Source organism: Belonocnema kinseyi, chromosome 2, assembly GCF_010883055.1.
Source record: "Belonocnema kinseyi isolate 2016_QV_RU_SX_M_011 chromosome 2, B_treatae_v1, whole genome shotgun sequence".
NCBI lineage: Eukaryota > Metazoa > Arthropoda > Insecta > Hymenoptera > Cynipidae > Belonocnema > Belonocnema kinseyi.
Window position 1 is genome coordinate 7,571,515 of NC_046658.1, and position 14,593 is coordinate 7,586,107.

The 14,593-nt window shown below is 33.7% G+C and overlaps 1 protein-coding gene across 3 annotated transcripts in view; it reads right to left on the reverse strand.

Annotated features, from left to right (window-relative positions):
• Window positions 1-107: 107 nt before the first annotated feature.
• LOC117167150 (ecotropic viral integration site 5 ortholog) overlaps window positions 108-14,593 on the reverse strand; it is a 180,437-nt gene continuing 165,951 nt past the window's right edge. For all 3 annotated transcript variants that reach the window (XM_033351867.1, XM_033351868.1, XM_033351869.1), the window contains one exon: window positions 108-713. In XM_033351867.1, coding sequence (XP_033207758.1) covers window positions 615-713 — 99 coding nt within the window. In that variant the 3' untranslated portion in view covers window positions 108-614. The remainder of the gene's footprint in view (window positions 714-14,593) is intronic.

Sequence of the window (14,593 nt, forward strand, 5' to 3'; positions counted from 1 at the left end):
ATTACGTTCAAATAAAATATATCTACTTGTGCAAGGACCTAATAAAAAAAAACAGTTTTTCGCCTATACGTATGTCGTTATATAAGATTGGAATAAAATTATTTAAATAAATTAAATATACAATATAAAACTTTACTACACCTTTACAATATGTCAGTGTAGCTCACAAAAGTTAATACAAACAAACGACTTTATTACCAGATTCTTAGTGCGAAATTTGCTAAATTTTTTTTAGAAATTGCAGATTAGTTAATATAGTGCTACATCAATATGTATATAAAATGGAGTATAACTCTTTCTCCTTATTTACGATATTTTTCTCTATATGTAAGGTTTATAATTCTTTCATAAATCAAAAAAATTTACTTTTAATATATTTTACTGAATGATGCAATGAAAAAGTATTTAACCCTGGAGTGATTATGTTACATAAAGAATACTGATTATCACCTCTTCCTTATTGATACAAGTGGTGATACCATGACGTCAAGTAGTTACATATGAGACTTTGTTAATCATTAGCTGCCAAACGTAGGTTAGCAAAAAAAAAGTTAAATATCAGAATGGCTACTTGTCACCGCATTGGCGTCATCCTGAATGAAGATTCTAAGGTCTTATTCATCTAATTCACTTTCGTTTTCAATACTCCAACTACTTGCTGGTTCCACGCCCTTTCCTGTCCAACGTTTCTTCCAAGCTTCCAATCTCACAACCTAAACCAAAGAAGAAGAATTCGATTAGTCTTATAACAGAATATAAGCAGAAGAGAAGGGCCCAGAGAAGGTCAAAACGAATACCTGAAAAATTAATCCATGAAATAAGTTTTAATTGACGAAAATCTATAGTTCTATTTTATTGAGCTGTTTCAGTAAAGTTTTTTTCATTTTTAACAGAAAAGATTGAAGCGCCTGTCTACTTGGGTTACTGCAGAGCGCATGTGTTTTGGTAAGTTGAGCGAAGCAATAAAACTGTCTTCGAAGAACGCCTCTATCTACATTCTGCTGGATCGATCGCGAACTTGAGTCTAGATGCAATTCATTCTGCTCTCTACTGAAGATACCTTTTCACTATGGTTACAAAGTAAACGTCGTGGTGAGCGAGAAGCCGCCCGTACTTTTCTGTTCTCCCTCCTGCACGCTTGGACCCGTGAACTCGGTACAAGGCGAGTCGGGTAAATGTGATAGAAACAGACGCTTTTTTGGTAGCCGTAAAACGCTTTTTCTGGCGAATGTGTCTCTCATACCTTTACTAGATTATATTCTCGCACCATCGCTATTCTACCGTGCGATAAGCAACCCAAGCATTGATATCCCAGGTGCAAAAGTTATATTTAGTTTATATACAATAGATAATACGATACTTTTCATTTGTTTTATCAACTGTTCTATGTAAAACAAATTAAAAATGTCAGTGTTTTCGCAGTTGATTGCTCTCAGACTATATGTAATAGTGAGCAATATTCTAGCCCTATCTCGATACTCGAATATTACAAATAATGCTTAGAGAAAGGAAAAAAATTAGTTTCTCCTTAGAGCGATCATATTGGTATATGCAACTAGCATAAATCCTACAATGTGAACCACCCTTTTCTAAATTGTTCATGATCATGGAGCTCATTTGAATGAATAGTTGATTCATAGGTAACAGCATCACCTCCCGTTTCAATGTACCGACTTCCGTCGTTTTCTTATGTACCATTCGTGTGAATACTCTCTCTTTACGGTTCGTCACGTCGCGCAAGTATAACGACTACGTCAGCCTTTACGCACATTGTACGTCGTGTGCTAATTTTGGCTATGAAACGCGTGTTTGCACGATTGTTAAATAATTGCTATGAGAGTAAAATTTTATTAAAATACAGTCCACTGCAATGAAAATCAAGGAGTTGGACTTTCTAATTATTTGGTTGCGTGTACAGTGAATTGTTCCTTAACAAGCGAGAATTGCGCGACAAGAGGGTATCGAAACGGGCGTCATTATAGATTAGACAAGCGAGTTTAATCTTATATTATTTAACTTCTTACTACATCTGTAACTCACTTAATTGTGTATTTTATGTTCAACCTATCTAGAGTTTTTTGGGTGCTTCCTTCCGGGCCGTTCTTGAATCTTTGCTTTCGACTGCATATACAGGGTATCCCAGACACAAGTGAACGGAATTATAAAAAAGTATAAAAATAAAAATCATAAATCGAAAATTCCTTTACCAAAAATCAGTTGAAGTTTTATTTTTTGAATATAAAATATTAGGACTCCCGCTCACCCACACATAACTGTGTAGACCGCGCTCTTTATTGGCCCATCTTTAATATTTTATATATTAAAAATTAAAACAACTGATTTATGGAAAAGGAATTTTCGATTTATTTGTTTAATTCTTTAATAGCCATGTGTACCCGGAAGTCTGGGACACCCTATATAGTTTGTAGACATATTGCAGTAACTGCAGGTACAAGAACCCTCTATCCGCAACCCGAGGAATTGTTTGCTGCTTTGCAAAAAGAATGGTCAGCGATCCCTAACACCTGTCTTAAGAAGGTCATCGCATCAATGACAAACAGATGTGCTAAGTTGATAAAATCAAAGGGATATGGCACAAAATACTGATTTCTTAGTCTTTTCAGCTTAATTTTTTTCAATTATTACATTTGCAGTGTGTTTTTTAGTGTTGATATATGCTTCTATTTTGCAGATATAAGAAAATACTTATGAGCTTTGTGAACATAATATTATTGGTTCTAAAATCTTTATATGACTATAAAATTTGACTTACGTCGGAAGTGCGGGACAGAAAAAATTTTTGAGGTAATAAAACTCCAGTATAAAATAAAACCATCTGTGTCCGACTTCAATCTGGGTGATTTGAGGAAAGCAAAATTACCTCAGAAGACATCGACTGAGCCTTCACTTTTTGGTGAAAGATGCTGTGCATCCTCTAGTCGGGGAGCTGTAAGCGGAAGTTTTTCTCGTGTTTTCTTGATCAGGACTTTCAGGAGTGAATAATCGAGCTGGATAATGTTTGATGCATTTTTCTCACACTCCTGATATTGAAGTCAAGACCATGTGTTTTAGCAGCCTCCTCCGCTCCTTTGTACAGAAAAGCTCACTAGCCCACTTCTGCATCTTTCCTCACTATTCGGAGAAGAGGGTCTTGTCCATTTTTCGACTATATATGCTGTACCCTGAATAATACCGCTGTAAAAATATTCAAGATTCAATATTCTTTAACCACGCATGTTCGGTGCAGATACATAGTGCTTCGTCTACATTTTAGAACAGCAAATCTGTCTGATAAGACGTTTGAATTCGTATCGAAGAGCATGTCTTATAGTTTTTACGTTCTGAATGCGGCTCTGTGGTATACATAGACATGTACTCTCCAGCGGCAAGGTGCTATATAGTGCGTATGTTTACGAGCTCAGGGTCTTCGCAAATGCCATTAGGTTTTCCTCGCTACAAATTAAACTTAGCACATTCTTCTAATCCAAACTAAATTCCAATCATTCATGTGTACTCCCTGACAATACCCAGAGATAGTTATGTGCTCTTTATTTAAAGCAAAGATCTTAAGATTATCCATGCAAAATACATGAGTGACCTAATGCTTTTGATATCCGGGTTTAGCGCAGAAGTACCCTTGCGAATGGCTAAGTACGAGCGATAGTGAAAATTGTTTTAGACAAACGAGGAAAGGGCACATGGTGTCATCCTGAAAAACACATCTCTGAAAGGTGACGTTGTTAGTTGTACACGATGTTTTTCATATGAGATAGTAAATTCGGTTTTCAAAAATAGTGTCACCTTTCTATGCAGCTCAAATCCAAGTTAAGTGACTGTAATTAATTTTCAATAAAGTTAACATACCCGTCATTGATTTAACTCCAATTTCTTTGATTTTATTGCCTGATCAAATATAATATCTTATTGATATTTATATAATTAGAATTTTGTCATCAGGATAACCGTGGGATTCTGCCTGGAGCAGGTGCTAATCTAAAAAACTGCACCCGCTCCCAGTGAAATCGCGGTAGAATTTTAGCCATAATCACGTCTCAAGACCGCGAGAAGGGTGGTTACAGTCTGTGACCGACTCAATACGATGATCCGGCAAAACTCTCGTACACCCTCAGGAGACAGAGCATTTTGCCCGCAAGTGTCTCAGCATTTTGTTCACACGCAGGGATGCTTTTCAGGATATTAATCAGTGAAAATGAAAATCTAGTTTTTAGAACCGTTGGGTGGTTTTTGAAATTCAATATGATCAACTAAATATGACTTGAATTCTACATTTTCGTAGGTACTTTGACGAACTGCATGACGCATTGCGTAATTTGAAATGGTGGATCCAATATTGTGTTTATATCTAAACGATTATGCTCCGTGCACCAAAATTTCATTAAATCGGATTGCAAATAGTTATTCGGGGGGTTTTCAAAGTCACTGATTATGATTATTTAGTCAGAATATCGGAATTCAAGATGGCGGGTCCAATATAGCGGATTTATGCTGAACAATAAAGCACTCAGTGACTCCAATAGCTGAAAACGGCCTGTAAATGATTGCTATAAGGTTGCCGTGGTCGCTGATTGAGATTCTGCAGTCAAAATATAAAAATTAAGCATGACGGATCCAATATGTCAGCTGTGTGTCGGAAATTAAGCTTCCAGCAACAAAAATTGCTTAATTCGGCTTGTAAATGATTCTTTGGTGATTATCGAGGTCGCTGATTGCGATCCTTCAGTTGTTGCCTCTGAAGAGGCAATTAAAGATCACTAAGACTGAAGTTCAATTATTCTCTCTGAAAAACGACTAAGGATCGTAAACGCAGATCTAACTGAGAGTCGCAGAGGCAGACCATCACTTGATCTCTCATAAAGAGCAACTGAGGATCATAGAGTTATAGCTTTACTTAATTCATTTAAAGAAACAATTGAGGTTCAGTAAGACCGAGCTTCACTTGTTCTCACTAGAAAAACGGGATACATTATCTTTTCGGCGATTTAGGAACGCATAGAGATGTTCCTTATGGGGATTTATTTGTACACCCTTAACCATAAATCATTATTATAAAGGAACAATGAATATTATCTGGTTGAATCATTTACGATTTTCTGATTAAACAATATCTTGATATAAAATCTTTGTAACTGGGGTTGGGCCTCGATCATTTGGTAAGATCTTGGGCTGCACCAATTTGATCTAGTATGCAAACTTAACAGCTAATTTCCGCCTTTAATTTTTTTTGTTATTTTTCAAATAAATGTAAAATTTGTTATTATCTATAGACGAAAATAACTAGGTCTCGTAGTAATAGGTCAAACCTTTTAAAACTGAGAAATCCCCTCTAAAAATGTTGCCCAAAAGTACCTGACTAATAATTAAAATCCAGTATTAAAGATATTAGAATTCTGCATCCATATTTATTTAGAAATGACTAATGGTCATGTGAAATTTCAAATCTCTATATAGAAAAAAGAAAATCAGTCAGGATTCTAATGAAAAAGCCACCTAGGAAAAATTAAAGAACGAAATTTAAACGAAAGTCATGAAAAATTGTGAATCACGGTTTTTAAATTTTTCTTGTATAATATTTTGATCTGAACAATTGAATAAGAAGAGTACAAATTTGTGAAACAAGATTGATTCGACTTTTAAGGGTTCAGACTTTTTTCAGCTAAAGGAGATTTGTGACTGTATCCGATTATATTATAATAATGAGGTTGCTCACATTTACTTTGAACATTTACATTATTGTGTATTAGGGTGGCTCAAAATGCAATACTTTCGATTTCTTATTATTATTCGAAACGCATACCTTATACTGAAAAACAAATGTCCATTTTTCAAAATAATATTTAGAGTCGGTACCGTGCTTTTAAAATTTTCAGTTAGAAAATCGATCGAATTTCTTTGCCTTCGACTCAGGTTATTGGATCTTAAAATGAGAATTTAAAGTTAACTTCTACCTGCATTAGTCTACTGCTTGCTATGACAATAATTTTTAGGAATCGGAAGGATTTAATTAACATCAGACAACCTTTTATTCAATGGCAATACAAATGTACAAATTACTTATTATTTGTACAATTGTCTTTGAAAAAATAAATTATATGATTATTTCAGTAATTGCAGTTGTTCGTTTTTATTTGTTTAGAGAAATTGTATTTAAAAAACTAACTTTTGTAAATATTTTTATCAATAAAAACAATTTATTAGTAAGATAATTTTTTATGCTTTATAACTTTAAATGTCTCAACGATTGATATTTGACAATTGACAATTGATTTACCAGCGAAAGGCTGGTACTGCATTCGCATTAAGTGAGTTGCCCCACTACACCAAATAACGATCATCCCTTGCGCTTTATCCTCGTATCTGATAGGTAGGAAAAATCAAATCTATTCAAGAAAGTTAATGTCAAAATTTGACAGTTGAGTAAACGGTTAGGAAAGACCATTCAGAGGTTATTATAAAAATTTTACCTGATAAATATTTTTTAAAGTTAATGTTTTCTAACAAGTAATCTTTGAAAAAAATTTGATAATCGAGAATTCTGGATAGGCATTAAAGTTTCTTTAAGGGCATGTGATACTTGAAAAATTATCGATTTTACCAGTTTTAGGTTACCCCGGTTTTTTTTATATAATAATAAATATTTTGACTTAAAAATTTAGGAAATGATAGCGAACATCCTAACGGACATCCCTGCACACTTTTTTGTGGGTTAATTCAAAAAAACTTAATTTTGCTAAATTTGATTAATTTGCATGTCGCTTAGGGATCAGTATCAAATTTATCAGTGTTATATTCTCCTGGCTTGTTTCCTAGATTGATGAATATTTTATCCTTAAAATCTGGGGAATGATAGTGAACATGCTAACGGACGTCCCTGCACACTTTTATTGTGAGTTAATTCTAAAAAAATTCGATTTTGCTAAAAGCGTGTGTGTATTTTTTCAGGTTATGTGTGTTACAATTCTACCGAGCCTTACTTCCAAACGACGCAATATTTTTGGCCGAAAATTTTGGAATTACAAATGAACACAGTAACTAATGTTCTGGAACTAGCCTTGTTTGTAGGCTATCAAAAAAGTTTATTTCATAAATAATTTCCAAATTATCGGAATGACAGAAGTGAAAAACGACCCTAAGCTCAAAATAATGCATAAAATTATTATTTAGCACAATAATGTCTTTTTGCTATTATCCTTAAAAAAGAGTTCGGGGACGTCCGTTATGATATATTATAGCATTTCCGAATTCAGTTTTCAAACATTTTTATTTTTGTGGAAAAAAAGCCGGGGGGACTGTACCCGATTGACACAGGCTGAAGTATCACATGCCCTTAATATATTTTAAATATTTTTTTATCTTAAAATTTGAAATAGCAAAGTTGTACCGAATGTTTTTCCTCAAAAAGTAAGCTATTAGTCACTGTAAAACAAGATTTGTGTAAAATTACAGTTTGGATAATTTACATATTTTAATATTATAAATATTACACGTATCACAGTGAGATTTTACAAAAGTGTGTGAAATTACATTCTCTAGCGATGTAAATAAAAGGACCCTCGAACAGCATTCTAATATTACACACTCGACAAAAAAAATTACACATTCCCTCGTACGAACTTACATTCAGAAGGGGAAAATTCAGTCGCAGCGTGTAAAAATACCATGCATCGGTAAAATCACTTTTCTGCAATTGAAAATTACATCGAGATTTTTAATTTTACCGAAGATCTTGAATTTTACCCTGAACGAAACTGTGAGGTTTTTTATTTATAATTAAGTGAAAATTTAGAATAATTAATCAATTAATATGTGAATACGAAAATGTCCCTCGTTTTCGTTGTTTATCGATGACTTCGTCCTCTAATTTGGGAGCAATTTAATTCTTAACGCGAGGAAATTGACAGCTATGTTCAACTTTCTTGACAGCTTTTACACAAAAATAGATCAAATTCGAGCTATTCCTATTTTGCCATTTACATTTTCTGTTCTTGAAACAGAAAAAATGCGCTAATTCAAAACATATGTCCATAGTAAAAAATATCCATAGTATCTTATGTATTTTCGGTAGGTGGTAACGTGTCCGGCTTGTGTTTGTTTAATCTCCAAAAAATTGTACGACGTTTGAGTTTTGAATGTGCGAAACCTGTCGCACTAATAAATTTTATTTTAATTTATTCGTTCACATAATGAATTTTACATTTTATGTATAAAATTACCGGCCGAATTGTAATATAACAAAAGCTCCAATTTCAAAATTCATCGCCAGGTGGATTCTTACAAATTTTCGTAAACTTATTCCGATACACGAGGGTCCTTTTATCTACAAACACTAACGATACAAAATTCAATAGATTTTTTTGCAGTGTTTATTAAAATTTATCCTTTTTTAAAAACTTGGTAAGAAGTGATATTTAATCATAATTCTGTCGCGAAATACATTGTTAAAATACAATGTTTGTAAGTTAATTTTTTTTAAATAAAACTTTTTTTATTACATTATCAATAATATTTTCTTGATTCTAAAAATGATAGAAAATGTATGTTTTTCAGAGATCTGATTTTTGACAAGAGAAGTTCCTTCATAAAAATTTAACAGAAATTAATTAACTGAAAATAAATATTAAAATTAATTTTTAATTATATTTATTTTGTTTGTTAAAATAGGCATATTATGAATTAAGCTTTATTCGTTAAAATATTCTCGCATATTTAACCTTACATATAAATATTACAGATGTATCTATTTCTCTCGCAATATCGATTGCGGTCCCTTCCTTTTCAACACAAATAATTATTTTCAACTTTTCTTCCAAAAGAATTTTTTCTTTTTCGGTCAATAATTGCTAGCCATTTATGGATGAATTAGTAAATATTTTGAATTAAAGGAAGAATGAAGTATTAACCTCTTAAGTACGTTACATTTAATGTAACTTGTTTCACGCGTGTGCATGCATATGTCGGCAGTGGGAGCAAAGCAAGTAGGGGAAGTCGCAATATTTGCTAGTGCGATAAATGGAAGGGTACTGCAATTATATTTTTAAACAATTTTTCTGAAAAATTAATGGTTGGTAAATATTGTTATCGATGGTAACAATTTATCAGTTACAAAATTCGATAATAATCTTTTATTATTTAAACAACTTTTATCATATGATAATTTTATATGTTTTTATAATAATAATTAAAAACTATATCTGATTATCTAATATTCTATTTAGTATCTATAAGAATTTCGAATACGAAATTCATATTTACTAGATTTACGATACTAATTTACGTACTACCTGAGTCACTTACAGACGAAACATTTCTAGTTTTCTGTAATAATCTTCTGCATATTAAAATTTAAATTAAAACATTTTCAAGAGGTCGCATCCTGAATCCATGAGAAACAACTGTTGTAATTTTCAGCGATAACCAAAAATATTGAGGGCCTTAAACGAGCTCATGAAAATCACGATTTTAAGCAAAAACAGCCATTTTTGAGACTTAAAAAATAATCAAAATAATGATTTCTTTAATATTTTTGTTTAAAAAGCAATTTATTTATTACTGATGAAGACTTTTTCAAAATTTTATTAGATTTTGTAAATAGTTTATATGTTACATTGAAGCATGAAGAAAGGTAGAAAACTTTTTATGTTAAACTCCATAAGAAATTGATAACCTTAGCACCGACTCTAGATATTATTTAAAAATTATTTTAAAACATGGAAATTAGTTCTTCCGTATGAGTACATGTTTTAGTTGCAACTAATAAAAAGTCAAAAGTCTTTTATTTTGACCCACCCTATGGTGTATTTGAATTGGAATATGTACATCTATTTATTTCTAAAAAAATGTATAAGTCACGACTATTTATCCAGAAGCAAGTTCAATGTTCAAAAGGGACCTTCATTATTCAGATTAAAACTAACTATGGAAAATTAAAGAAAATTATTTTTTCATAAAAAAATATCCGAACGATTTTGAATGAAGAAAAATTATTAAAATAATCCTAAAAGCTAAATCATTCTGCCCCTCCGCAAGCTTTTGAATAATAATAAAGCCTGAATAATTACAATTTAGGATACAAATAGGATAGGGTCAGGTAAAAGCTCGTTGAAGATTTTGAATTTTGTTTATGATATCTTTTAGGTGAGGCAGAATCGATTTCATCGTTTCATATATATCCTTGTCGCACAATTAACACTTGTGCGCGGCAGAGGATTTTGAAAAAAAGAATAAAAAGCAATAAACCATTTGGAATTTAAAATAAAATTTAGGGAATTTCCTTTCTACACTTAGTTCAAAGAACCTAGATTACAATGACATTCTTAGATTTAATCCATAACATCACAACCAGCACGGTACTAAAGCGTTTAATTTCACAATTAAATATTCCGGATATTTACATGCGCTTCAAACATTACAATTGAATACAAACGGAAAGCGAAGGGAGAAATCCTCTAGATTAAGTAAGGGGATTAAATGAATTAAAAATTTGTCTTCGCGAGAGTTGAATGCACAGAATATACATCGGTAACTTCAAATAATAATTCTGAGGTAGATTTGAGAGATTTTATTTCAGATCTGAACTCAAACAGTGCCGAAGTATCAAATATTCCCGTGATAGTAACAGTAGAGACTCTAGTCATGAACTCGAATAACCCTAACAACGTTTACATGCACAAATAGGACACTCCTAACTGTGCATGTGCACAGATTCCCCCTGATACTGTGCACTTATCAATTAATACGATCTGGCTTTCAACGAACAAGTTCACGGGCACAGATGGAAAACTCTCAGCTATGTACGTGGACTTGTATGCTGAAAATCTGCTCGTATTAATTAAGACGTGTACAATTGAAAGTACCCCATATCTGCATGTGGACTTGTGAGTTGAAAATCTGACCGTAATAATTGAGTGTGCAAAGTGGAGAAGGTACTATCTGTTCACTTCGAAATTTAATTGTGCAAAGATGGGCAAGTGTACAGTTATAACTGCGGCCCACAACGTGTACAGTTGAGCATCATTAAGAGCATCATTAAATTTTTAAATTGCAAATTCTGCTATTTCAAATAATTTCTTTTTTTTCTCCTGCTTGGTATGCTTGGTATGCTGGTGTGTATTTCAACGCGAGAAAGTTTTGGGTAGTTAGTTCAAGGCGCTGCCGCTGAGGTGCTAGGTTCGCCACACACACAAACAAACTTTGTGTCATCGATATCCCCAGATAGGCCGCACACAACCTCTTTATTTTTTTTTAACCGTCACAAATGTGACAAACCACTAAAAATTGTTAATAAATATGTTTTTTGAGGTTATAAAGAGCAGGACGTACATTTTAAAATTTTTGAATTGTTAATTCTGTTTAATATAATTTTTTTTTTAATTTTGTGAAAAAATGATAGAAAGTAATGCTGGCGTTACCGTAACCCTATGTCTCCTATATAAGTTTTAAAAAAAGGTTGAATATTTCTCCAGTAAATTTAATAATGTTACTTGTTTACGGTCAATAAATTAAATATATATTCCATTATTATTTTTTGTGATATATAACCTGTGTGACAATTACGTGTGTATGGCAAATGTAGCGCCCCTGCGACAGGGCTTTGAACTATTTACCTAATATTTTGTCGCGGTGAAATAAATACCAGCTTGTGGGTCCTGATTCTAACATTGTATTTGCACACGTTGCAATATTTTTAGAGATGCACACCGAGACCCCACTGAAAATTCCTATATATGTTCCTATATAAGAATTTTCAGTAGGGGATGATAATGTTTTTGTAGCACTGTGTGCATATTCAAAGATATGTATGACGCATACACATTACGCTTACTACTGGTTTATTGGTTCTTCAATATCAATAAATACAGTTTAATTGTCAATCGTGTTTCTCATTAACTGCATATAACACTTCAAAAGTGGGATAAACGGGAATAAAATCTCGTGCTGAGCGGAAAAAGTGCGACCCTTTTCGGTATGACGCGTAAAAAGGGGAATTACGCAGAGACGCCATTCGTTGGATTGATTTGAGAATCGTTCGAAGTTTTTTCCCTCCATCCTCACTGCCTTTCGTAAACGTTCACGAAAAGAAGACGAGATCTAAGTACAAGTGTAAACATTGAAAAAATAGTACGCACAAGGATACATTTTTATCGTGAGCGAGTTTTTCAAAGCAGGATAGCGTGGGCAAAATCACCGGGTATATCGGTCGACGAATTTGAACAGTTTTCGAAGAATGCCCAATCGGATCCGAAATCGTCCTATGCACAGAATGTTTTGGTTCTCTACGCTGCGAACATAACTTTTTCAAGTACCTTGATGGCAAATAGCCGAAAAATTACGGAAGATGGTAATAGAACCGTAATTGAAAATGCAGACATTCGAGTTCGTGAACGTGAAATCTGGGAACGTGAAGCTCAAGATCACAAAGTTCGCGATAATGAAATTCGAGAGCATTCAATAAAAGAACGTGAAAACCTTAATCGAGAAATACAAAATCAGTTGTTCACTTGGCAAAATGAGACAACTGAAAATGGCGCATATGGTTTACCACCTCCGGGATTTCAGCATAAAGAACTTTATAGATGAGAAAAGCCTTTTCTGGGATTTCCTCACCCAAGTCTAAATCTCAACAATCTACATAATAATTTTAAAGCATTCGTCCAAAGAGATCAGGACGTCAGAGATAGCGAATTGTCTCCCTTGGACCGGATGTTTACTAAGACGATGGAGGAAAGCCGTATAAAGGATAAACTGATTCTTAAATTGCTCGACAAATTGGGAAATATTCAATCATCCTTAAATAATGTAGCAAACCCTTTACCAGACTCATTTCACATAATGTCCGACTTGAGCAAGAGAATTGAAACATTTCATGGCGAAATGGGCAGTGTCGGAGCAATAGAGTGGATGAGTAATTTTAATCGAATGATTATTTTTCTACAAGGAGAGTCCAACCCCAAAATGGAATCGTATGATGGAACGAACACAATTGAAAGGCGAGTCTCTGTTGGCTTAATTTATAGAAAAAGGCAGATTATGTCATAATCTGAATCTAAGCATCGAAGATACATGATTTACAGCGACAAGAACAACTCAATAATCAAATCAACGACAGAATCCAGAGCGTTTTCGACGCAGCAAGACGTAAGACTAATGAAGGACTGGCAGTGCGAAGGGGAAATAAATCTCCGGTCTTTAAGGACAAACTGACGGAGGCATTAAAGCAAAATACAGATCTTCGACCACCACTTTGTAACGAACAAGGGGAGTTGAAATGCTACAACTGTAGTAAATACGGTCCAATTTCAAAGGACTGCCCCGAGCCCCAAAGGGAGTTAATTTGCAGAAAATGTGAAGGCGTGGGTCATACCCAATTACATTGTACCGAGCCTGAAAAGAAAAGCGAAATGAATGTATTCTCTGGGACCAAATAATGGTATTGAAAAATATTTCAAAGATGTCACGGTGAGTACACCCAAAGAAATTAACTTCAAACTAATAATAGTCATCGATCCAGAAAGTTCTGATTGCACAAATTAAAGCATCTATTGTATTAGAAAAAAGACTAGAACTGATTCCAGAGAAGACAGATTTAAAGTGTTTCGGTCCGACTCATTTTGTAACTTGTTCATCGGGAATAGTGATTTCTACAAGTGAAATACTTGTAGAAATGCATAAAAAGGGCGAAAATCTAGTCTTCAAAGATAAAAAAAGTCATTAAGAAGACCAGTGCAACGAGCGGAAGTAAAGCTTGGAGGGAGCCAGTCGGAAAAAATCATCGATGACTCAATTACAGTTCTTAAGAATTTTAGGAAAGTTAGAGCGACGTCATCGTATGATTTAGGATGCACATATGTATTAAAAATAGTCATTACCAAAAAGGACTACAGCAAACCTATAAGTAACAAAGATATTCCAGCGAATAATACTGACCGGGAAAAAATAAAAACAATAGTTAAAGAATTAAAAGAAACTGGCTTAGCGACCGACACGAATTCACCATATGCGAGTACAGCTTTCTTGAGTAAGAAAAAAAATGTTGATCACTGATTTGTGGTTGATTTTAGAAAACTAAGCAATCAGACCGAACGCGTACATTATCCATTACCCGATCTTGATGACTATTTATCAGTAATAGCTGATAGTGAATTGTTTATTACGCTAGAATTGGCACATGATGTTTGGCAAGTTCAGTTATCAGTGGATGAGCGGCCAAAGACACCGCTTATTACCCCTGACGATACGGGCGAATTTACTCGTGTGCGTTAGAAGCGCTAGAAAGAGCCGGATTAAAGCTCATTTTAGAGAAGTCTTTTTTTACCAGAGAGAATAAATTATCTGCGATCTATTGTATCGAAAGACGAAATGGAACCAGGCGAAAACAAAATTAGAGCGATAGCGACTTTTCCGGAACCGAAAAATGTACAAAAGTTGAGAAGCTTTTTAGGTTTGGCCGGATTTTTAGGCGTTTTGTTCCGAGATTTGTTTCAATTGCAGAACCGTTACATTTATTACTAAAACCAAATACATCCCATATTTGGGAAGAAAATACGAGATAACTTCGGTATCCTAAAAAATAGTTTCC